Source organism: Manis pentadactyla, chromosome 8 (genome assembly GCF_030020395.1).
Source record: "Manis pentadactyla isolate mManPen7 chromosome 8, mManPen7.hap1, whole genome shotgun sequence".
NCBI classification, from domain to species: domain Eukaryota; kingdom Metazoa; phylum Chordata; class Mammalia; order Pholidota; family Manidae; genus Manis; species Manis pentadactyla.
This window is the reverse complement of record NC_080026.1, coordinates 68,138,058-68,162,107: the sequence shown is the minus strand read 5'-3', so window position 1 is coordinate 68,162,107 and position 24,050 is coordinate 68,138,058. Positions and strand designations below refer to the sequence as shown.

Below are 24,050 nucleotides of genomic sequence, written 5' to 3'. Positions count from 1 at the left end.
TAATACAGGCAATTTATTTAATCCCCCTGTTTCTTCTCCAGGAAAATGGAGAGACAAGTGGTGCCTGCTGCAAAGGGTTTTTATAAGAATTAAATGAGTCAATATATACAAAGCACTTAGAACACTTTCTGGCACATAGTGCTTAATAGGTGTCAGTTGTGTGTACAAGGGAGCAGGCACCCTGGGTAACAGTGGGTGAGCATGGACACAGGTGTCAGAATGAGTGTGTGGGAGTAGAAGACAGAGAGAGGACAGGGGCAGGTGTGTGGGCATGTGTGTGTGTGGTGGGGGGAACACACCCCTCAGCAGAAGTACTCATTGCTCCATCTGCCTGCTTTGGTCCCCAAGGCCTGAGAGTCCAGGCTGGAACGGGCTGAGAGGAGCCTGCTGGCCTCACTGAGGCTGTGCTGGGACAGCTCCTCAGAGCCATCCTCACTGTGGCCCAGCCTCTCCAGGTTGACAAAGGCACCCATGGCTTCAGTGGAGCCCCCAGTGCGGCACTTGCAACAGCGCCTCTGGAGACCACCACAACAGACGGACAGGGTAAGGGGCAGGGTGATGACGGCGGCCACAGTGATCACCACAATGTTGATGAGCTGCTGAGTGGCCTCGGCGTCCACCAACTCATCGGTGGAGAAGATGACACACTGCTCCTTCTGGGGCAGCAAGTCCCTCATGCAGACGCATGCCACGTACTTGGTCTTGGGTGCCAGTTCATGGATGGTGATGCTAGTCTTCCCAGGCTGCACGACCACTCGCCGCATGTCACGCTCCCCAAAGACCGCATAGAGGACACTGAAGGCCGCTGCGTTCCCAGCCTGCGGGGCCTTCCACACCAAGGTCACACTCTGGTAAGTGTCCCCCACCACCTTGAGGGACCTCACCATTCTGGCCTCTTGGGGCCCTGCCTGCCCCTCCGAGCGTTCTCCTGGGGCAGCCATCTGGAAGTGCTGGAGGGTGAGCTCCTCCTCCGTGTCAGGCGCGGAGGGCCCAGTGACCAGGACAGCAGGCGCAGGGATGTGGGGGATGTGCCTGGCCACCACCTTGTACGCAGCAGCTCTGGCCCCCTCACCTGGGCTTGCCCACAGTGCTCCTGGGCTCCCACTGCCTTCTGTGGACGTCTGGGGCTCAGTGACGACCAGGGAGATGAGAGTCTCAGAGGCTCCCAGGAAGTTCTTGGCCTGGCAGATGTAATCCCCAGAGTCGAAGAGGGACACGGCAGGCAGGCCCAGCACAGTCCAGCTCGTGCCGTCACTGGAGATTTCTTGGTGCACTGGGGGGAAGGAGGCATATTAGAGAGAATCAAGGGGCCCCTCTGTCCCAAGCTTCCTTCCAGAGCCAAGTTCACTGCCCCTGGACCCTGCACACTCTACCGAAGACCCCGTCATCTGAAAAAGTGCTGGAAGTCATTTAGCATTTCTTAGACTAGCCAAGGGATCAAGATTACCAGGGCTCAAATTTGGGAGACCCAGGCTGAGGAACAGTCTAAGAATGATCTTCCTTCTAAACCTGAGATATTCAACCCATGTTTTTCAGGGCCTGGAGTTCTGCACAGCTGACCTCTCATGGGCAGCAGGGAGATGCCTTGGGGGTAAGAGAGGTCAGAGTGAACATGAGGCAGAAACCCCGCTGGAAGTGCTCTGCCTGCCCTGCCCCACCCTGTTGTCAGTTCAGACAGAGCATCCTCAACTTGCCGTTTTATGTAATAGAGCTCCTTACACAGTTTTGTTTGTAAACTGATTTCAAACCCACAGCCCTAGAGTAATGCTTGCCAAAACCAGATGAAGGAGACTCAGAAGAAAGCAGGGAGGGACATGAAGTTTTCTGGCTAAGAAATTATTCTTCCTCAACCCCCTTTCTCCATCTAGGGTCGTGACTACTGCAAACCCCACCATCCAGTGCCAGCGATGAACCATCTCTGTTTACACAGCAAAAAGAAGACACGCTGTGGAGTCAGCCAGATTGCCTTAGACTCCCAGCTCCTCCTCGTAGGAGCTGTGTGAATTTGGCTAAGCCATTTTGCCTCTCAGAACCTCAATGTATGCAAAATAAGCATAATTAGATTGTTCTTTAAAGTTTAGTGATGTTATACTCATAGGACAGTTAATACAAGAAGAGTTCAATAGGTGGTAACTCATATCATTAATCACTCCTAGTGATATTTGCTTAATATTTACAACCCAGAAACTTACTGTAAATATTAAATACACTTAGAGCATTGTCAACCAAAAAGCCAGTGTTTTGTTCCTCAGAGTGGATCCCAAGTCTCTGATAGAGTGGTTGGTGGAATATGATAGGACAGCTTGAGACCCATCGTTATTATTGAAACCATTGTCCCTATGCCCTGCCTCTGGGCAGAGCCTGTCCAGCTCCATTCAGGTAGAATGGCAGAAAACAGCCTTGCTTGGCTGACCTCTCTCTCCTTGGTAAACCTGACCCCCTCATTTGGGATGCTGACCCACTACCCAAGTTTGGGATCTCAGTACAACAGTCCCTGTAGCTCACATACCTGTGCCATTGAATGGGTGCCCATTGGTCCTCCTCCAGCTCATCTCAGGCCCAGGGACCCCAGTGGCCCCACAACGTAGCAATACCATGCTGCCCAAAGGGGACCTGATGCTGTCTACCCCAGGACGGAGCTCTGGACTCCGGCACTTCCTCAGTTCCAGCTGGCTGAAGGCCACTCCAGCCAGGCTGCGTGGGTTTGCGCACTTTAGCCTGGTCTCTATGAAGGCCAGGTTTGGTGCCCAGCCTTCCAGGAAATGGACCAGGTTGTAGAGTCGGCAGTCACATTCCCAGGGGTTGTCCTGCAGTCCTACAGGGGTGAGAGGGAAGGCAAGACGTGAGCTCTAGATATTCAGACCCCAGATCCAGCTCCCCTTCCCCCTCAAGGAGGACAAGGATTCCTGAGATCAGAGTCAGCAGAAATGGCTGCCAGTCCCAGCTCCTTGCCTACTAGCTCTGCAACCTTAGACCTGGTCCTTTATCTCAAATCATAGCATTACTTTTCTTTCAGGGTTGCTATAAGCATAAAGATAAATTATATTAAGCACTGGGCAAGCCATCAGCACACTGACAAAATTGTCAGTTATCAGTTGGACTGATCCCTTCAGGCTGACTGCCAGGCAGTGCATACTTCTGTAGTAATTGCAATACACCAAAATCCATTTCTAGAAATGCTTCAGAACCCCTGACCCTTGACTCCTGTCCTCGCAATGTAACTGGCACTTTCAGCATCACCCTGGCGACAAGGGTGGCTGTTTTGAGCCATGGTTCCTTTGACACAGGGTCAGAAGGAAAGGACTGAGGAGGCTAAGAAATCAAATCCTTTGTCATATCTCCAGCCCTCTTTTCTTCAAATTGAACATCTCTATAGAACTGAAAGCAGGTCCCTGCACCCACCCTGTCAAAGAACCTTCAACAAATGTAGGGGTATCATGTGTCCTCAATTCTAAGGCACAATTCCTTTTTATGTGTTTGTATTTCTGAAATACAAAGGAAATGCATTTAATGTGATGTTTTTTTTATCCCCCAGAGATTGTTATTAAACTTGATAGTATGTCTGATAATCAATGGCATATTATATATTTACACATGTATGTTTGATATAGTTGAAAGGGGAAATGAGAAGGGTTGGGGAGAGGAGGGTGCATTCAGATCTGCTTATATATCTTTGACTCTCAGGTCCTTTTGAGCACTAACTGGGAGGGTGACAGCTCCTCTTCACCCTCTCCCCCACTAGTGGCTGCTACCCTGTGTCAGTGGTTAGATCTGCATCCCATGAGTCATTGCTGCCTGGCTCTGGTGGTGAGCTATGTGGTTTTCCCTAACACAAAGTCCCCAGAGAACTAATGCAAACAGCAAAGTTACATGACAGCAAACCTTTTACCTGCGAGACTGGTGAAAGTCAAACAATCTGACCATTTGAATTATTAGCTTCATGAGGAAATACATCTTCATCTATCTTGCTTACTGCTACATCCCCAGCACCCAGAACTGAGCCCACACATTGGTAGGCACTCAAATAAATTTGCAGAGTGAACATATACATGGGTGGTCACATAGTACTGGTGGGGGTGAGAATTGGCCCAGCCACTTTAGAGACTATCAGACTGATAGAAAAATGTCTAATGTGCACATTCTATGACCTAGTAATTTCACTTCTCAGTTCCTATCTAGGAAAATATTCTGCATGCACAGGGATGCCTTGTGAAGAATATTCTCTGTGGCATCAGAGGAGCTAACAAAATAATGAAACAATCTACAGGTCCACTAAAGGGGAAATGGCAAAATAAACTGGAGTATAACAATACTATAGAACATTATTCAGTAGTTGAAAAAAATGAAGTTGATCCATTTGAAGTAACTTACAAAGAACTCTAAGACATACTGATGGGTGAAAAAATGTGTGTTGATACCTACAATATAATGAAATTTTATGTAAAACAGATAAAATTCCTGTGTGCATGTATGTATGTGTATATATATATATATATATGTGTGTATGTGTGTGTGTGTGTGTAAATGTATTATAAAAGGGAACATGCAAGCGAACATACTAGTGGTACCACTCAGGAGGGGGAGAAGGAATTCATATCAGAAGAGGGAACAAGAGGGCTTTAGCCTTTTCTGTAATATTTTAAATTTTTACATATATACAGGTATGAGTTGTGTGATTAAAATTAAAATTAATTTTCCAGAATGAGTTATGTCCCCACCTGTCACCCTCAGGGCCAGGAGGGTGCCTTGGGCAGGCAAAGAGATCTGGTTCACCTGGTAAGCTAATGGTTTGTTATGAACCAGTAAGAATCAAAGAGAAGGGCCAGCTGGTGTAACCCATCCAACTCTGCTTTGAGAAACTGAGTCTCAGGAGGCCATCTCCTGGCTGAGTGACCTGGAAGATCTCTTGTCCCTCATTTCCTTATTTGTAACAGTGTATCAGAAGCCCTTGCCCTAACTGCCTGACATGGTTATTGGAACAGACTCAACAGATATATATGCACATATTTTAAAAAGGACACTCAGTTAAATTTGATTTTCAAATAAACAAAGTTTTTTCCACATAAGCACTACCCTATACAATGTCCTTTATCAAGTGAGAGTCTGTGGATGGATGGAGATGTAATGGGGCCTGCTGTTCCCTTGCCCTGCTTCCAGGAGGTGAGGCTTCCAAATATTCCCTCTTTGAGATGCTTTCCTGGGCCTCTTGGTTGCTGCCCCAAGCCACTCTAGACTTGCTCCAGCCCCCAGGGCTGGACCCTCAGGAGGCCTCTCTTCTGAGACTCCCCACGACTCCCCCACCACTGCCCTCAGCCATCCTCCACCAGCATTCCCGTCCCCTTATGGAACAGGGAAAAGACAACCAGCCTACAAGACCTGAGCCTTAGGCTCCAATCCCCAGTACTAGCCCCCAGGTTGTGCTTGTTCATCTGTAAAACAAAGGAAAGGGCCTTGCGCTTACACTATCTACCCCCAGGAGAGGGTCATGTTCTCTGAGGGGGCCAGAAGGAGTTTAGGGAAGCTTCAGTATGACAGTAATGCAGAAGGCCAGTAAGGACTGACCAGTTAACAAAGGTCAAGGGCCACCTTCCTTCCATATATGTGTACCCCATGCTCAGAGGACTCTCAAGGTGGAAGGGAACTCACGTGCTGTGAAGATTGTTAAACTGGGTTACCTGGAAGTACTCTGAGATAGAGATTAGCATGCAACATGTTTATGACAGGGCAGATGGGGTGGAGGGCAGGAGGGAACATGGAGTCGTGATGACCTGGTGAACCCCAGGGTGGGGCGAGAGGTTATCTGGAGGTGAAATAGCCCACCAGAGTTATTCCAAGTGGCTGAGCCTTTATACTCCACCTGATAGGTCTTTAGGTGGGAGCTGCACCCAGAAAGGATGTATAGCCTTAAGCAGAGGTTGTCCTTGACTGGGCTGAGAGCTGAAGGAGGCTGCCTACAGCGCCCCCATCAACTGGGCAGACAGTCCTACCTAGACAAGGATCTGTGTGGCACATCACCACGCCTGCCACATGTATCTACTGTGTGCTTTTTACCCACTGTCTTTTTACCCACGACTCCAATCCTTTGCGATAGATATTATCATCTTTCTCTTTTTACATAAGGGAGCGGAGGCCCAGAGAAGTGAAGTAATTTGCACAGGGACACACAGTAGGAGGCAGATCTGGGATTTGAACTACAGTCTGACAGAGAGCTTGAGCTGCTAAAACTGCCAGTGCGTGCCTCTCCCTCAAACTTCACTAAAACGCACAAGGCAGGCATGATTTCTATTTTCCAAATAAAGAGTTGAGACTCAAAGAGCCTTAATAATTTGCGTAGGACCCCAGGGCTCACCAAGGTGGTTCCAAGTGAAGGATGCCGTGTCTTACCTAGGACCAGCCGGGCGCGATGGCCCGGAAGGAAGGGCCCGGTCTGCAGGTGAGCCCAGGCGGCCAGCAGCACCTGCGGGAGCCTCATCAGCTGGTTGCTGGAGAGGTCCAGGAAGGTGAGGTTCCCCAGGAAGCGCGAGGCCTCGGGCGGCACAGCGGAGAGGCGGTTGGCCTGCAGATCCAGCAGCCGCAGCTGGGGGGCGTCCGAAAGCGCCGCCCAGGGGAAGGCGGCCAGGCGGTTTCCCGGCAGGCGCAGCTCGCGCAGGCGGCGCAGGCCCCTTAGGGTGCGGGCGCTGAGCTCGCTGAGGGCGTTGTACGGCAGCCACAGCTGCTCCAGGCGGCCCAGCGGCCTGAAGGCCTCGCCGGGCACCCTGCGAATGGCCGTCCGCTCCAGGCGCAGTCTGGAAGTGTCCGGAGGGACAGACGCTGGGGGCAGGGTCATGTCAGGATCGTTGCACACCACTGTCCTGGTCACAGAAATGGGGGATATATGAGCAAGCGTCCTGCAGGGCCGGAGATTCTCTTCTTCCCTGACCTCCCTTCCTGAGGCCTCCTGATCTGTGTCACACCTCACCAAACCCAGCCTCCAAGCTGTGGTGGGCCCTAGAGATGGGCCAGGAACAAGCAGCTGCCTGTTTTCTCTTTGAGGGGTTCTTGTTTTCCGAGCCTTTCTCAGCAGCCCCGGATAGCCCGTTGGTCTGTCACTGGCCTGGCGGACGTCCAGCTTTGTTACTCCTCTTAGACCCCACACCACCTACCGGGCACCAGGACTGACAGGGTTCATAAAGCCTGAGGTCCTCTTGTGCATTGCTGCATTGCATGTATGTGTAAAGCATTTTTGTTAATTATTCCTCAGGGTTTTTTTTAACTGTCTTGGCTATTCTTCATTTAAATATACATATACATATCAAGGGCATCAGAAATGGAAGCCATCACAGGGTGCCCCAAACCTCTCCCAATTGAGGGACCATATGGTTAAGGTGTTGAAGGCGTGGGACCTTGCAGCCCTGCAGTTGGACTCATATCTGGCTCTTTGCTTGCTGGTTGGGTTTCCTTGAGTATATTTCATGACCTCTGTTTTCCTCAGTTTCCTGGTAATAGACTCCACCTCACAGGGCGGGTTTTGGTGTTTAAATGAGGTCACGTGTGTACCGGCTGGTCACACCTGTCACCTGAAGGAGTCTAGTACTATTGATGGCTATCAAAAATTTCTGCATCCCAGCACTGCAAGTGTTCAGTCAGTCTTACCAGCTCCTTACAGTGCTCCCTCTGACCACAGTGACTTCTTAAGTCTTGTTAAGTCTGATGCTAAAGCAGAGGATAGAGAGAGAACAGGAAGAGGTTCCTGCTCCAGGAGGTTTCAATTCAGGGCTGCATTGCATGCTGTCGCTGAGAGCAGCACGCTCACATAAAGCAAAAAGGGAAAGATCACCAGAAGTTACAACCTGGAGGCCGGACATGAGGGACCCAGTCCTTGTGCAGCCCCAGCTTCATCTAGGGGGCCTCACTGCTCACAGTGGAGGCAGTGGAGTGGAGTGGTCCTGCTCTGCTTTGCTAAGGAGGTGTGCTCTCTTTAATGTCATACTGCTGACACCAGGACTTTCTGCTGCAAAACACACGTGCCATCAGCTTCTACTCCTCTCCTCAGATCCTCTACTCAGAGCACCTGGGCTTAGTGTGCTGTTTCTTGTCAGCAATGCCCACAAAAGGCGCAGCTACTTCCACCCACTCAGATAAACATGGAACCCCTGCTGAGTGACAGGATGCTGGGGAGACTCAGAAGAATACTGCACTCACAGCCCCTGTCCCCACACAGCTTATAAACCAGCTAAGAAAGAAAGAGCACTGGAGGCAATGATATTTTGAGTGATAATAGAGTTTAGGTGTTGAAAGGAGGATGGTATGGATATAAGTGGAAGGAAGGGAGTTGATGGGAAAACATGTCCTGGGAGGAGAAAATTGTGAGGGACGGGCCAGAGAAACCAGTAAGAGCCAGCAGAGGCCAACAGCATGACTCCTGGTGGGCCAACTGGGCGCAAAGAACATAGGGACACATCTATCCAGGTGTCCAGACTGGATCCCCCCAGGTAACCCCAGTCCCCACAAGCACACACACTCTGTTCATGATACGGGAGTATGAAGCATGGGCAGGTCACCCAGGCTGCTCAGAGATAAAGCCAGCACCCTCTAAGAGGCCCTGGTTTGAGACAGAGCTTAGGAAAATGTCTGAGATGTGGAAGGAGTCTGTGTACTCTTTGTCATGGCCATTTAGGGACCTCAGTCCCAAGCTGTGGGACTGTCAGGCAGGTCAAACCAATGGTGACAGCTCTGGCTTCAGAGGAGGGATGGCCACTGGCTGACATTAGAGGCTTTGGAAACTACCTTTGGAATTTCATTTTCTATCCAAAGCCTAACCTGCTACCAGAAGCCCTGAGTTCCAGGACCAGGTCTGCCACCAATGCTGTGTGATTCTGAGCCCTTAGCTTTCTGTGGGTGGCAGGGGATGTCACATTGGTCACACTCTCCTTGGCCCTAGGCTGTTTCCCGGCCTACTCAGGGCCCTGCCCTGTCTTCACTGGGGAGACGATCCTAGCCTCTGATGGTCCCATATGAGTTGGGGCATCAGAGATTTGGGCCCAAAATGAGCTTTCCCCATTCTTCAGTGGTGGGTGGTGCTTTCTCTTGGTTTGCCTCTCCATTCTCTGCCTCCCCTCACACCCAATCAACCCAGCACCATCACCAGGCTCACTGAAGGAGTGGCACTGATAACATCACTGCCCTGATCAGAAACCATCAGTGGCTCCCAGCACCCATCTAAAACAAGGGAGAAAGGGAGGATGGAATTCCAGGTTGGAAAGATGATAGGAAAAGCCGTGAGCCAGGCGCTGAAATCCTTCAGCAAGGTGGAAAATGTTATGGTCATGTTTAATGGATAAGCTGCATACATCGGGGAAAAGATGTTTTAAAGACTGCCGCAGAGAAAAGGAGAATAAGCCGGGATGGAAGAGCAAGAGTCCACAAACCGCAGTGGCTGTGGGAACATCCCATGGAAGGGGAGGAGCAGAGGATGGCGGTGCTCTCAGGGCTCAGCTGGGGGAAGGGGAAAGTCCAAGAAGAGGCTGAGCATGGAGAAGTACTTGCTTGCGATGGAATGGGCACTCCTGGCTTTTTGAAATGCCCTTTTTTAAGAATATAGAAAGGGTTGGAGGCTGAGGCTCCTGGGACTGGACCAGAGGAGACTCAAAGTCAGGAGAGCATGAGGAAGCAGGTGATCCCATCGTGGTGGGGTACCTGGCATACCTAGAGATACCTGGGATAGACAGTTACCTGCAGGGGGTGAGGCAAGAGAATGGAAGGGGCTTAGGAAAGAAGGGGCTGCAGAGAACTAGAAAGATGATGGAAAGAAGGAAGGAAGGAAGGAAGGAAGGAAGGAAGGAAGGAAGGAAGGAAGGAAGGAAGGAAGGAAGGAAGGAAGGAAGGAAGGAAGGAAGGAAGGAAGGAAGGAAGGAAGGAAGGAAGGAAGGAAGGAAGGAAGGAAGGAAGGAAGGAAGGAAGGAAGGAAGGAAGGAAGGAAGGAAGGAAGGAAGGAAGGAAGGAAGGAAGGAAGGAAGGAAGGAAGGAAGGAAGGAAGGAAGGAAGGAAGGAAGGAAGGAAGGAAGGAAGGAAGGAAGGAAGGAAGGAAGGAAGGAAGGAAGGAAGGAAGGAAGGAAGGAAGGAAGGAAGGAAGGAAGGAAGGAAGGAAGGAAGGAAGGAAGGAAGGAAGGAAGGAAGGAAGGAAGGAAGGAAGGAAGGAAGGAAGGAAGGAAGGAAGGAAGGAAGGAAGGAAGGAAGGAAGGAAGGAAGGAAGGAAGGAAGGAAGGAAGGAAGGAAGGAAGGAAGGAAGGAAGGAGAGAAAAGGAAAGAGGTAAGGAGGAGACTGTGCCCTTAAGGAGGGTTCCTGTCCACCAGGATCCTGGAGGAGGCACACCTGTGCCCCACCCCTACCCCATGTGTAAAGGTACCTGGTACCTCCCGGGCAGTGCTGGAAGACAATGCAGCCCAGACCAGCCCCATAGGACCCCTGGGCCTCAAGGGCCAGGAATGTGAGGGTCTCACTCCACCACAGTCTGAGGACCCTTCATCCAACCCTCCCAACACAGTGCAGCTGGTAGAGTTCTGGGGCGGAGCTACCATCCCACACACCTGGCACCATACCTGGCCTTGCTGCCATCACCCAGGATGTGGAGGCTGCAGCTGCACTGAGAGGGGCAGGAGCCCCAGGCTTGAGGGTGCCCCCCAAGGGCCAGGAGCCACAGCATGCCCACTGCCACTCTCATGGCTCCTGCCTCCTCTGGAGATCAGGCGGGGGCCTGTCCCTGGACTGCTCTGTCCTGTTGGCCCAGCGAGCCTGGCAGCTGCCCACTGGATCATCAGTGACCACCCCACACCCCCACCTAAGGCCATCGGATAAACATGGACAGGCTGGGGATTAGGGAGGGGAGCCCCGGCCACAGCACTCAGCAGCTTATTGCTTCCTGGGATCACTCAGTTCTGAGGGTGACGGTGGGGATCGCTTTCCATAGCAACAGCCTGGGCCCAGAGAGGCCAGAGTGCAGCAAGGTAGGGCACGTGGGCAGCCATCCAGAGGCAAGCCGACCCATGCCAGCCAGGCGGTAGCTGCACAGACCCTGCCAGGATGCCTGGGCTCATAGAAGATGAAGATAGACCCTGGCCTCTGATAAGGGTCACTGGAAATTCTCTCCTGTGACACTATTTTATAGTGAAAAAGCAACGAGATGAAGATAGTGAAGGCATTAGAAAGAGTCCAGGCTCCAGGGCCAGGCCAGAGAGGATTCAAATCCCAGCCCTTCCATCGACAGTGTGACCTTGCCTGAGTCTCTCTTGGCCTCTGTGTCCTCATCTGAAAAGGGCAGTAATGCTACTGCTTAGAGTGTTTGCGAAAATTAACCCACATTTCCCAGACCTTAATGGCCTGTGAGAATGGACTCTGTCTCAGGAGTAGTAAGTTCCCAATTTCACTGGTGCTTACAAGCACCTGCTTATGGAAGAGTTGGAAAGATTGCAAGGAGACCTGAGAGGTGCCTCCCATGGGCTCATGAACTCTCCCAGTCTGCCATGCAGGCAACTGCTCCATGAACATGCCCAGATCGCCAGGCTCAGAGCACTGGCATCTGAGCCGAGCCCTTCTGGGCATAATCACCGAAGCCAAAGGCATGAGGCATCTCCAGGTGAGGGCACAGAGCGATCCCCTCCTCTGGTTATCATTCTCTGGGGGAGAGCCCAGGATGGGATCACAGAGATCTTGGAGAAGGCACTTTCAGATTTACTAGTTGGTCCCTACTTCCAACCTCACCCCACAATTGACATCATTTTCACTCATTTGTTCTTCACATTTGACACCAAATCTTTTCTGTCTGGTCCAGCATGCCCTCCTTGGCTCCTTCAGCTTTTCCAGAGGTTCCCCAGCCCCTCACAGCCATGGCCTAGGCAGGCCAAGACCAGTGGAGTGACCAGGGCAGACACTTGGGTCCCAGTGCATACATAATGTGTCTAGCTTTGCACCAGGCCTCTTTTGACAACACTGGCTTCTGGGAAATGTTGGTTCCTATCTCTTCCTCTCTTCCAATCCAGCCAGTATGATTTTTCTAAGTGCTTCACATCTGTACCTTCCTCCCCAAACCAAAAGACTAGCCCTGCCCATTTCCACATCTCTGCCTTTTCCTCCTTCTGCTGAGAATGCCTTCCTTTCTCTCTTTTCCTAACTGAACTCCACCCTTGATTCTCAGCCCTGTCCTGTTTCCTCGTCTCCCTTGAAGTCTTTTGCAATCTTGAAGGTATGAAAAGAACCTGACTATATTTATTAACCAGTAATGCAAGATAGAAATTGGGAAAACAGTAACTGACTTATCAAGGGAGGCTTCTAGGAGGATGTGGACCATTAGCCCAGTCCTGCGAGGTGGTCAAGCTTGTATACATGGGGATGACAGAGGAAAGTCATGGGAAATGAACATTTATGGAATAGAATGAGCTGCTTGACCAGGGGCCCAGGGGACAGGTGATGGGCTTTTGTTCCAGCTCCGTCCATGAATTATTGTGTGACTTCAGGCTGATTCTTAACTGCTTTAAGTCTCAGGTTCCTCATGTGAAATAGAAGGGATGATGGTACCTTTCATGGAGCTGTTATAGGAATCATTGTAAGATCAGTTAGCACAGTGCCTGGCCCTTAGTGAGCACTCGTTAACATTAGCTCTGTGGCTGACAGTGCTCTGGACCTTGGTTTCTTTATCTGGAAGTGAGTTATGTTGCTCTAGGTTAGTGTTTCCTGATGTAAACCGCACCATCATCCTGTGCATAACTTGTAGCAGGACCTCACTGTAGAACCCAAAGCTCTTAGTGGATAGTAGGGTCACTTTTAAGAGGACAGCAACCCCTCTGTCCCAAGCCAGTGCCTGGGAGATTTGTGTGCTTGTGTCACTGAAGTGCTCTGCAGAGGTCAGGAGGTGCAGCCCTAAGGCTGTATCCATGAGGTATTCTTCTAACCAAGACCTGTACAGGCCAGAGAGAAGGATGCTTACATTGCAAAGAAGGACACTGAGAAGGCCCCAGCAGTGCCATCCCAGGGCACATAGTGGGGCCAGTCTCTAGTCTCAGTCAGGGTTCTTTCTATGACAGCAGATGACTTTCCAACCATCCTCCTTTCCCCATCACTTCTGAGTATACACGTGAGAGCACGTGGACACACACACACACACACACACACACACACACACACACACACACATGTGCAATTAGCTTCTTAGCTTGTCAGCACCTGCAAACAGGGACGGTCCTGGCTCCTAACCAATCCACAGTAACAGCTGCAGCTCAAATCCCTCCTCCCCACCTCCCTCAGTTACGCAACTCTCTTCTAATTCGTCTCTCAGACACACACCGTTTGGATCTGGGACCTTAATCCTGCCTGATAAGGCTGAAATGAATGAGACAGGGCTCCATTCTGGCTTCACAAAGGCTACACTGTCCAACTTGTGAAGGGGTTCCTTCTGCTTAGGCCAAAAGCACAACTTAGAGGTAGGGGCAGGCAGCAAGGAGATCAAGGTCTCGCATAATCACCTGCATGTGCCAGCACGTGGACTGGCCTTTTAAAAGGGAGGAGCCTGGCTCTGGAGCACCAGAGAAGACTGGGCTGGCAGGGAGAAAGGCCGAGGATGGAAGAGTCTGGGTCCCTGCCCACAGGCTTCGGGGAGCTGGAAGTGCTGGCTGTGGGGACGTTGCTGCTGGTGGAAGGTGAGCCTGTGGAGGAGCGGGAACCCCACTGGGCTCCCAGAAGCCAGGCCACAGCTGCGGAGCGGGCCAGGAGAGGTCCCCAAACCCTACTCCTCTGTGCCCAGACCCATGGGGGCTCCTGACTGCTGTGCCTGTGGGCTGTAGCCTGCAGGCTTGGAGCCAAGAGAGAGAAGCCAGACAAGGATCATAGAGGGAGGGACTTGGAGAGGGCACATCTGCCCAAGGGATGACCAGGAATCAAGGTTCAAGCCTTTTCATGTCCCTCCACCAAGAGAAAGTGTAATCTACTCCCTGGAAATCCTAAGAATCTCGTATAAGCTTAGATCCCTGGTAGGCTGGGAAGAGAGACAGCTCCACCACCTGATCTCTGTGTGACTGTAACCAAGTTCATGCAAGTTCTCTAACCTTCAGTGCCCTGATATTCCAAGTGGATGGTGGAAAAAGTTAGACGGGATCATGCATTTAAAGAACTAGCCTAGAGAAATACCAGGGATTTAAGTCCATTAGCTCATTCACCCTCTCCAGTCCCACCATGACTTCTACCATCTCCATGTCCTTGGCCTTATGATTTCCTTTATGGGCTATCTGAGTCCAGGAGGTGCCTGACTCAACCCAGAATCCCTAAGAAGCTCACTGTGGCCAGATCTGGAACTGTAGGTCCTGGAACAGGGCCAGCCCAAGACTAGGTTGATGGGGAATGTTGTCCTTGTTCAAAGCAGATTCCGAGAAAAAAATCACATATTCTTACCCAATGAGAACTGACAGTGAGAGGGAATGACAGGCACTAGGTTGGTCCTGGAGGCCCTGGACACCATTGCCTGGTGACCCCAGTCCCTTTACATGTCTTCTGGGAATGCTACAATCTAGCATCTTTCTCAGTTCTCAAACATGTCTTTGAAATTTTTTTGACTTTGTCTTTGCACACACACACACACACACACACACACACACAATTTCTTTCTAGAATGCTCTTCCACACCTTATGTGCCTAGTAAACACTCACAGTTTCAAAGGCAATATCCCCTCCCATTCCTTACTCTAGATGGGGAAGCCAAGGATCAGGGAGCATAAGGATCAGCCAGTGAGTGATCAAGAGGAAATTCAAGGTTGGGTCTGTCTGCTGCCTGAGATTGTCCCCTTCAAGCTCACCTCACTGCCTGGGAAGCTCCTAGCTCTTATGTTAGCTCCTCTCCCAGGCTCTCCCTGGCATTGCTCCACCACCCTTTGAGAAGGCATTTTGGAACTTAAAAGTCCTGATTTCAAGTCCCAACTCCTACTTACTAGCTGTATACTTTTGGCAAATTAGCTAGTGTCTTTGAGCCTCAGTTTCCTAAATGTCGATGGGGAGGACAGTATCCAGTAAATGATGTGAATATTTACTGGATCCACAAAAAGTGCTCAGCACCATGCCCAGCCATGTGGTAAGTGCTTAGCATCTGTCAGTGACTATGACTGTTCTAGTGTGAACCATGCCATACTTCATTGGTTTCATTCCTTCTCCATGAGATGGTAGAGGGCAGGATGTGTGTCTTAGGGCATTCAGTATCTCAGGGCCAGCCATCCTCATAGGTGTTTGATGAACTGCCCTGACAGGTTGCTGAGCACAAAGAAGGGAGGTTGTTGAGGCTCCCTGCACCCCATGGCCCCTGGTTCTGACCCACTGTGGGCTTCTCTAGCCCCAATGCCAGCCCTTACCCTTCCTTTCAGCTCTCACTGGTCTCAGCCTCAATAGCCTGACCATCCTCTCTTTCTGCAAGACCCCGGAGCTGCGGACTCCCAGGCACCTGCTGGTGCTGAGCTTGGCTCTGGCAGACAGTGGGATCAGCCTGAATGCCCTCGTTGCGGCCACATCCAGCCTCCTACGGTACCAGCCCCTCCCCAGTCCCTGGGCTCTGGAGCCCAGCCCGGGGCCTGACCTCTGAGCCCTGAAGAACCACAGCCAGAATGTGTCTCGACACCTTCTCTACACTCTCACACCCTCCCTCCTTTCCTGAATGCCCACAGCCAATTTCTGGAACACAGGAGTTCTTCAAACCTGACCAACAAAGCTGGCCTACTGTAGGAAATAGGAGTGTAGGTCCTGTAACCATGCTGCTCTATAACCAGCTCTGAAATCTGGCTTCATTATTCCTATTGTTTCATTGTCTTCTGTAAATTTGATATTATTACCTAACTCATGTGAGGGTTAGAAGTACTGAGTTGTTATTATTCATGAGTAACTGAAAACAATGCTTGGTACCTAGGAAGCCCTAAATAAGTGTGAAAACAAACCAGGTTCTTCCAACACGCCCCCAGAAGGTCTTTATAACATTGTTTTTCCAAGCAGGCTAAATGCTCCTAGCCCAGTTTCAGGCACTACAAATGGAGGCTGGAGCCCACCTGGGTGTGGGTACTCAGGCTGGCCCTTCAGTGGAGTCTGAATCAGTGAGGAGTCCTTGCCTCAATTTCCTGCCTCTGCCTGGAGTGAGGGAGGGGCAGCTGAAGGGTTTGCCCTTGCTTGGCCCAGGGGGCTGAGAGTCAGGAAGCCTACCCTGGGCTCCACCCTCTGACTTTGCTGTCATCAGCGGTACAACTGGCTCAGGGCCTTTTCCTCTCTGAGCCTCAGTTTCCCCATCTGTAGGACAAAGGCATGGGCTCTCCTCCCAGCTACGGTACTCCATTTACTGTGGTGGAGGCATTTGATGACATGGAGACCTTTTGATCTAGCTGAGGTGCAGTGAGAGGCACCGAGACTGGCCAGTTTGCATCTGGCTCCCCCTCTTCAGCCCAGTGACTTGAGCTTTAAGCCCCATTTCCTCCTAGGAAAAACAGATAATAAAGCCCTCTTCCAAGAAGCCTGGTCAACATTCAGGAAGGTGCTCCTTAAGCGGTTGTTGGGCACATGTGGGAGGAGGGCAGGGGCCGAGAGGAGGAGTCACCGGGGCCCAGTGTCTCCCACAGGCGCTGGCCTTATGGCTCCAATGGCTGCCAGGCCCATGGCTTCCAGGGCTTTGTGACAGCTCTGGCCAGCATCTGCAGCAGCGCGGCCATTGCCTGGGGGCGTTACCACCACTACTGCACTCGTAAGTCTTTGGGCTCCCAGAATGGAGGGATATCTACACTGACAGTGATCAGGGCAAAAGCGTGCCCTGTGTTTCCTAGTCCAGGCGAGTGTGGGTGGGTGTTAAGTGTGCATGCATGCAGGGGTGGGCATTCAGGAAAGGAGGGAGGGTGTGAGAGTGTAGAGAAGGTGTAGAGTGTAGAGACACATTCTGGAAAGGCTGCTGGTGCCCTTGTAGCTTCAGGCAAGTCAGGTGTCATCTCTGAACCTTAGTCTCCTCCTCTGGGAGATGATTTTTGTAATCAACCTCACAGTTTTACTGTGTGTAAAATCAAAGGAGATCAAATGGAAATAGAAAATGCCCTTGCAGTTTTGGGGGTCAGAGAGGCAGTATGTGTGTGTTCAGTAGGGTATGTATCCCTGTAACTCTTACTTCCATGGGGCCTCTGCCATGCCAGGGCTCCATGAAGACTAGTCTAGCACTAAATTTCCCAAGGCATATTGTCAAATATCTTCTTCATAACTGCCTATATCAGTACTACTTGCTCTGTTATTTGCTTTCTCTTTTTTTCTTTAAAGTGATTTCACTTTTAAAAACCTAGACACCTGCTTTATTCTCATTTTAACCAATAACTGTAAGATCACAGCTTTAATGTTATGTTGTTATGTTTTTAATACACAGTAAAATGAAAACTGTGTTCACCCATAGACGATCTAGAATCCTACCCACCAACAGCAGGTATGAACACACTTCAAGGAGCTGTGGCTCAGCTAACCCTCACGTCAAACTCCCAGCCTGCAGACTGGGAAGCCAAGATTCAGAGAAGTTACGTAGCTTGTCCAGGGTCACACAGCTAGTAAGGGAAGAGCTGAGATTGCTCATAGCCTTCTGTGAGAACAGGGGAGGGAGATGGAGGGCACCTGAGCTCATCTACTCCATTAGTGAGTGACCCTGGGCATGGCACCTTGGTCATCTGTTTCCAAAGCTGAAAAGGCTGTTGCAACACATGGGTTAAAGTAGATATGAATTATTGTGCCCACAGATGGAGGGATGGTATCTTAGTCAACTAGGACTTCCATGACAAAATGCCATAGACTGGATGCTTAAACAACAGACATTTATTTCTCAGTATCTGGAGACCAGGGTACCAGCACTCTTGAGTTCTGGTGAGGGCTCTCTTCCTATCTTGCAGAGAGCTGCCTTCTTGCTGTGTCCTCTCATGGAGGAGACGGAGATCATTTCTCTTGTGTAACTTCTTTTAAGGGCAAAAATTCCATCATGGGGACCCTGCCCTCATGACCTGATCACCTCCCAAAGACCCCATCCCCGAATACATTACGTTGGGATTAGGGATTTGGCGTATGAATTAGGGGGGCATAAACATTCAGTCCATAGCAGGGAGACACATCCAAGCAAATGCCATTTGGGGCTGTATCAATGGAAGCAAAATGTCAGGATGAGGAGGTTGTATCCCTGCCCTTCTCTGTTGATGAAACCCTACCTGGAGTCCTGTCCTCTGCTCTGGGGTCTTGTCTGCAAAGGAACATGACAAACCATAGGCAAATAAGGTAACCTGAAGGGCATTCTGAAGCCAGGTCCAGGAGAAACCACTGGAAAAGACTGCCACAGAGAGGGGAATGGGGAAGGGACACAGAGGACATCATGTCAATGGGACTGGTCACATCAAAAGATGCTGTCAAGACCAAGCACAGAGGTGGGGTCCCAACCTCTGGGGTACCCTGGAAGCAGAGACAGTGGCCGGCTTCTGAGCAAGAGCTGAGGATGGTGGTAAGTCCAGACTGCTGCCTCTCTCCCACATGGCCCACACCCGAACCGTTGCCCATGCCTCTTCCTAATGTGGCTTTGGGAAGCACACCTGTTTGCCACCCGCTCCTTCTGTCTGTCCTCTAACGAAAATGGTATAGAATGTGTGCTCAGAGATGGTCACTAACCATTATCTCTTTTATTCTTCAAAAAAAATCTTCTGAGGCAGGGATTACCATTCCCATTTTGTGGAGGAGAAAAATGAGGCTCAGAGAGACTCTTGATTTGCCTGAAGCAGTAAGCTCTTAAGCATCAGAGCCAGGATTTAGGGACAATCTGTGTGACCAGGAAATCCATTCTTTTTCACTCTGTGTAAACATCTCCTCCTCTCAACCACCCTCCTCCTCTGTCCTACGCAGGCAGCCAGCTGGCATGGAACACGGCTCTCTCCGTGGTGCTCTGTGTGTGGCTGTCTTCTGCCTTCTGGGCAGCACTGCCCCTCCTGGGCTGGGGCCACTATGACTATGAGCCGCTGGGGACGTGCTGTATGCTGGACTACTCCAGGGGAGACAGGTGAGGTGGGAGGAACAGCCACAGGTCTCACTTCAGTGGGAATCTCTGCTTTGAGCCGTTACGACAGCAATGACCCGGCTGAAAATCCCAATCTTGGTTACTGGGTCATGATACCCATTGCAAGTCAACAGTGGGAGTGGGGAAAGCCCATTCTGAAGACTGGCCAAGTTATGGGAATGTTATGCAAATTGGGGCACAAAGCTGGGCCTAAGAAGGGCATCATCATGACCACTGGGACGGTTGTGACAGCTGCTGAGCCCGTGACCCCTTAGCCATCTTCAGCATGGTCAGCTCCCAGCTCTGACTTTATCAGTTTCTAGAGGGAGCCACGTCCTTTGTTTAATGGAGTCCAAGAATGTTAAGGTCTTTCCATTAGGAGGGGCCTCCTTGGCAGAGTTCAGTTCTCTGAATCCCCTGAGCATCTGCCATGAGCCAAGCCCTGGGCCAAGCCCTGAAGAGACAAAATTGAATGCATGGTGCCCCCACCATTATAGAGTGCATGTCTAGGACTAGGGAAACCAAGGCTTAGGAAGACCCTGTCGGGGCAGAGTTGGGGAAGAGTCTCATGGGCTCAGCGCTCCTCTTGCTTCCAGTAGAGCCATGTTGCATTCATCTGCTTTCCACGGTTACTCATAAAGCATCTGCCCTGGTGACAGGCCTCCCAGGAGAAACCCATCTGAGAGCACTGTGTCTGGTGCAGGTGTCCCTCCAGGGCATCCCCTGCAGGTTTCCCCCACCAGTGTCCAGTCCTTCTGGCAGTCCTTCCTCTACCTGTCCTTAGCACCCAGCAGCAAGGTGACATGGTCTCCCCTTCAAGGAATGGGAGTCTGCCTCCCTGGGACTCCCGCCTGCTTTGGATCAGCCCTCCAGCCTCCCTGTGACCCTCCCGAGGACCCAGGCTCTTCTGTGGTCCCTTTGGTGATGTCTTCAGTGACACAGTGTCCAGAGTCTTTGCCATCTACAGGCCCCTTTCAAATCCCTGTGCCGAGAGCACTCCTTGAATGATCCTTCCCCTTGGTCTAGTGACATATCCTCCGTTTGGTAAATGCATCTCCCAAACGGAAGTGTGTCATTCTCCAATCTTGGGGCACTCTGAGAGCAGGACTGAGCCCCTGAACTGCCGACTGCAAGTGTCAGGAGGACTCTCCCTCACCTCAGCTCCCAAGTTCGGGGAGGACTTAGTGGCTCCCTGGCTCTGAGGGCAGTCCAGCTGGGGACCAGGGGCAAACAGCCCTTGTCTGCTGGGAGCAGGACCCCACATTGGAGTGTTTAGAACAAGGGTGACAGGCATCTGAGGGCAGCTGACCTTAAGAGGCCGTCCTTACACTCTCCCCACTCTGCCTGCAGAAACTTCACCAGCTTCCTCTTCACCCTGGCCTCCTTCAACTTCCTCGCACCCCTTTTCATCACAGTCACCTCCTATCGGCTCATGGAGCAGAAGCTCAGGAAGGCTGGCCGTCTCCAGGTAAGGACGGGCTCCTAGAGCAGGAGACATCTCTTTATCCCTCTCAGAGGCACCTGGGAACAAGAATAATGTGACCATCAAGAGGAAATCCAGCTTTTGTGGAGCTTAGGGTAGGAGCATACCCTCTCCATTGCTGGGGACCCCCAAGACCTGGGAAGAAGGGTCAGGACCGCTCAGACTTACCCAGACCCGGAAACCCTGAGAGTGAGGGCACCCTGCTGACACCATCCACTTCACTCTTCCCAAGAGTTTGAGGGCTGGCACAAAGTTACATGCTTTTTAAATGCTGCATTAAAATTTTAATTTAATCACAGGGATAGGCTGTTACCCACAACATAAAATCATATCTGCAGGCCCATTTGTCCAAGAAAAACAGTCCTCCTAGCCATTTCTGAATTTTGGCATTAATAGTCTCTTTTCACAATTTCTTTCTTTTGTCACCTGGACATCTCTAGCAGAGGAATCAGCCAAAGGTTTATAAAAAATAGTGTTATTACTGTCTGTGCATTTTTTCATTTCATCTTTGCAATTATTCTCTGGAAAAGAAGGATTATTGTCCCTATGTCACAGATTAGAAAATCGAGGCTGTAGCCAAAAACTACTCAACTAGTAATAACAGAGTTGGATCAAATCCAGGTCTAGGACTCCATGACCCAAGCAGCCAGTCATAGTGCAAAAAAAACATTCTCTTTGCTGAGACACTTTATCTCCACATTATTTATTTTTTTGGTGAATTGGAAAAGGACTGTACAAATCAGTTTTAGCTGGAGACAGACCCAAGTTCCCCTGAGTCCTGCTCTGGGATCAGAATTCAGTCTTCAGGCTCAGGCTCTGTGTCATTGCCTCCCGAGTGTCCTCTGCACTGCCCCCAAGCCCTGCCTGGATGCTCAAAGTTGCCACATTTATTGGAGGTTCAATCAGCCAGGAAACGAGGCTGCCACACTGATTTGCTGTTTTCCCAGGGTGACTTTAAACCATCAGTTCCGGTAGCATCCTCAGAGGTCTCTGTGCGCGGGCAGGGACCGCTACTGCAGCTGAGCAGTTTTGTTGTTAACCTCAGCTCTGCCTGCGGAGGCCCTCCGTCAATGCTAGGCACGATTTCTTCCTTTTTTTCTTTTCTTTTTTTTTTGGAATGAGGGGCAATTCAGGAGAAAAGAATTCTCCCAGTCAACACATTTTTCAAGTCCAAAATTCAAAATGCCATGAAGAAAATGTGTCTTCCTCTTGACTTAAGTCACCTTTTCTGTTACAGTGAGGTTTGGTCAATGAGAAAAGAGGTGCTGATTTTTAGCTTCAGGCTTTTAACATCTGTGTCTTGTAGGGAGCAGGAACGTGGCGACTTCCTTCCTGAAATTAGATCGCAACTCCTGTGACCCCATGTGCCATCGCCCCCCCCACCTACCCCGCCCCCTGTACCTTATTGCCTCTCCCTGCTTCTATCTCAGGTCCTTTGAATCCAGGACAGGTTGACCAGCCTGGTGGCTGCAGTTGCTGATGGAGAGCTGGTTGTGAGCCTGGGGTATGAGGGCAGCTCAGCCTAGGGACCCTCATCCACATAGCCACACTCATGAAGCTCAGGGTTTCTCAGAAACCGTGCAGACCAGGAAGGAAGCTCCTGCCCCACCGTCAGTCTCTGCCTACAGGCAAGTCAGGCATTATCAAGGCACTTGACAGAGGAGGCAACTGAGGTCGGGTAAGCCTAAATGCCAGGTTTAGGGTCCCACACCTCAAACAGCAGAGAGGTCCCCCTAGTCCCCCAAGTCCCTCTGAAGCTCAGCGCCTTCTCTCAGGCGGCTCACACTGGTCAGCCCTGCTGAATGCTCCCTGGTGCCCCGCACCCCCACCCCCACCTCCTGCCACAGGGGCTGCAGCCACCTGGAGCAAACCAATGCCTCCCTTCCATGGTTTCTCCCCAGGTGAACACCACTCTTCCAGCCAGGACACTGCTGCTTGGTTGGGGCCCCTATGCTCTCCTGTATCTGTACGCAGCCATCGCGGATGTGACCTCCATCTCCCCCAGGCTGCAGATGGTAGAGACTCCCCCTCCAGCACCCACAGCCACAGTGCTCTCTGTCTTTGTGTGTCTCTGTCTTGCCCTGTCTCTCTCTCTCCTTTGCTTTCTGGCCTCTATGATAGTTTTCTCTTTCTGCCTTCCTTTGAACACTCATAAGCATTGGGAATTTGCATGACTCCTGGGCCACGCAGGGCTCAGCTTGACATTGCCTAGGCCTCATGTGAGATGACAGTGCCAGCCAGCCAGATGGTGACCATGTATACTCTGGGTTTCCATGTACCATCTGCCAACTGATCAGGGAAAGCTCTGGGTTACAGAATCAAGCCAAGGACAAATGATTGGTGGCCTCAGGGAGCAAGGATGGAGGTGGGGGTTGGCTCTGAGGTCACCAGGAGGGACCAGGGAGGAGAGCAGAGGCTTTGTTTGAAGCTTCTTTCCTGAAGTTTTCTGTCATAACAGGTGCCTGCCCTCATTGCCAAAACAGTGCCCACAGTCAACGCCATCAACTACGGCCTGGGCAGTGGGATGGTGCACAGGGGGATCTGGCAGTGCCTCTCGCCACCGAGAAGCCAGTGGGACCGAACCTCGTGAACCTTTCTGTGGGGCTGCTCACCCTGAGCCCCATGCTAGGAGGCTGTCCTGGGAGTCCTGCCAAGCTCCAGACACTTATTCACCTTTCCCAATGGCCTTGTTGAGCCTGGCCCTAGCCTAAATACAGGGGATTCAGAGAGAAAACAGATTGTGTGGAAGGAGCTGGCCATAGTCCTCCCCACAGAAGCTGAGAAACCTTGAGAAAGTCACTCTCTCTGAGCTGAGCTTCCTGACCCCCAATACAAGGATATTAATATGGACTTCATGGGGCTGTGGTGAGACTTGAACAAGATAATGTATACTCACCATGCACATAGAAACTGTTCATTAAAACAGCTGTCAGGACTTGGTGCCTTAATAGAAATGGGTGAAAGCCCCATGTTACTTAGGAGAGCCTGACCTAGACCATCAGCATTCATATGCCATATATTAAATTGAGATCTGGTGTAAGAGACTTATTCTGCCCATGCATCTGTTCCCCAAGTCATGAGATGTGTTGGCAGAAATGCTGACTTGAGCATGCAGAAAGGACCAGAATGTTACTTGGCATGTCCAGTGCTCACTGAGAGTTAGCTACCAGCACCCACCAAAGACAGTTAGCTCTTTGTTGCTTAGCTGGCAACAGTAATAAATCAGGACAATTTATTTAACACTCCAGATGTCTGCAGATGAGTCCCCACCAGCCTGGAGGAGGCTTCTTATTGACAGTTTGCAGAGCTCGGGGCAGTTCACCCTTTACCCAGAGGACTTCCTCTCCCATCAGCTGTGCTCAGGTGTTCCCTGCAGAGGCTACAGGCATCTGACACTGTGCTGGCTTGTATATCCTTGGATATACATCTGCCCTTCCAACAGAGTCAGCCATTCAGGGACAAGGTGTGGCAGGTACATAGGCCTGGGTGAGACCCATTGCCCTAGAGGGAAACGGAGGTGGTGG

The 24,050-nt window shown here is 50.9% G+C and overlaps 2 protein-coding genes across 4 annotated transcripts; one reads left to right on the top strand and one right to left on the bottom strand.

Annotated features, from left to right (window-relative positions):
- Window positions 1-290: 290 nt before the first annotated feature.
- LRIT1 (leucine rich repeat, Ig-like and transmembrane domains 1) lies at window positions 291-10,700 on the bottom strand. The gene is made up of 4 exons (XM_036883961.2): window positions 10,579-10,700; window positions 6,385-6,851; window positions 2,510-2,815; window positions 291-1,273 (listed from the first exon to the last, which is right to left on the bottom strand). Exons 1-4 carry the CDS (start codon window positions 10,698-10,700, stop codon window positions 303-305), a joined length of 1,866 nt encoding a protein of 621 aa, XP_036739856.1. The 3' UTR covers window positions 291-302.
- A 2,889-nt stretch (window positions 10,701-13,589) lies between these two features.
- RGR (retinal G protein coupled receptor) lies at window positions 13,590-23,371 on the top strand. 3 transcript variants are annotated; one of them, XM_036883930.2, is made up of 7 exons: window positions 13,590-13,668; window positions 15,376-15,532; window positions 16,609-16,730; window positions 18,893-19,046; window positions 20,394-20,511; window positions 22,428-22,541; window positions 22,985-23,371. In XM_036883930.2, exons 1-7 carry the CDS (start codon window positions 13,590-13,592, stop codon window positions 23,114-23,116), a joined length of 876 nt encoding a protein of 291 aa, XP_036739825.2. In that variant the 3' UTR covers window positions 23,117-23,371. The 3 variants fall into 3 exon arrangements, with proteins under 3 accessions (XP_036739825.2, XP_057361831.1, XP_057361832.1); XM_057505848.1 differs by having other exon boundaries at window positions 16,597-16,730; XM_057505849.1 differs by lacking the exon at window positions 22,428-22,541.
- The last annotated feature ends 679 nt before the right edge of the window (window positions 23,372-24,050 follow it).

Coding starts and splice junctions, on each gene's coding strand:
- LRIT1 (XM_036883961.2), bottom strand. CDS start 10,700: ATGAGAGTGGCAGTGGGCATGCTGTGGCTCCTGGCCCTTGGGGGGCAC. Junction 6,852..10,578: donor GGTGATGGCAGCAAGGCCAG/GTATGGTGCCAG, acceptor TTCTGTGACCAG/GACAGTGGTGTGCAACGATC. Junction 1,274..2,509: donor GCACCCATTCAATGGCACAG/GTATGTGAGCTA, acceptor CCTTCCCCCCAG/TGCACCAAGAAATCTCCAGT.
- RGR (XM_057505848.1), top strand. CDS start 13,590: ATGGAAGAGTCTGGGTCCCTGCCCACAGGCTTCGGGGAGCTGGAAGTG. Junction 15,533..16,596: donor GCCACATCCAGCCTCCTACG/GTACCAGCCCCT, acceptor ACCGGGGCCCAG/TGTCTCCCACAGGCGCTGGC. Junction 16,731..18,892: donor TTACCACCACTACTGCACTC/GTAAGTCTTTGG, acceptor TGTCCTACGCAG/GCAGCCAGCTGGCATGGAAC.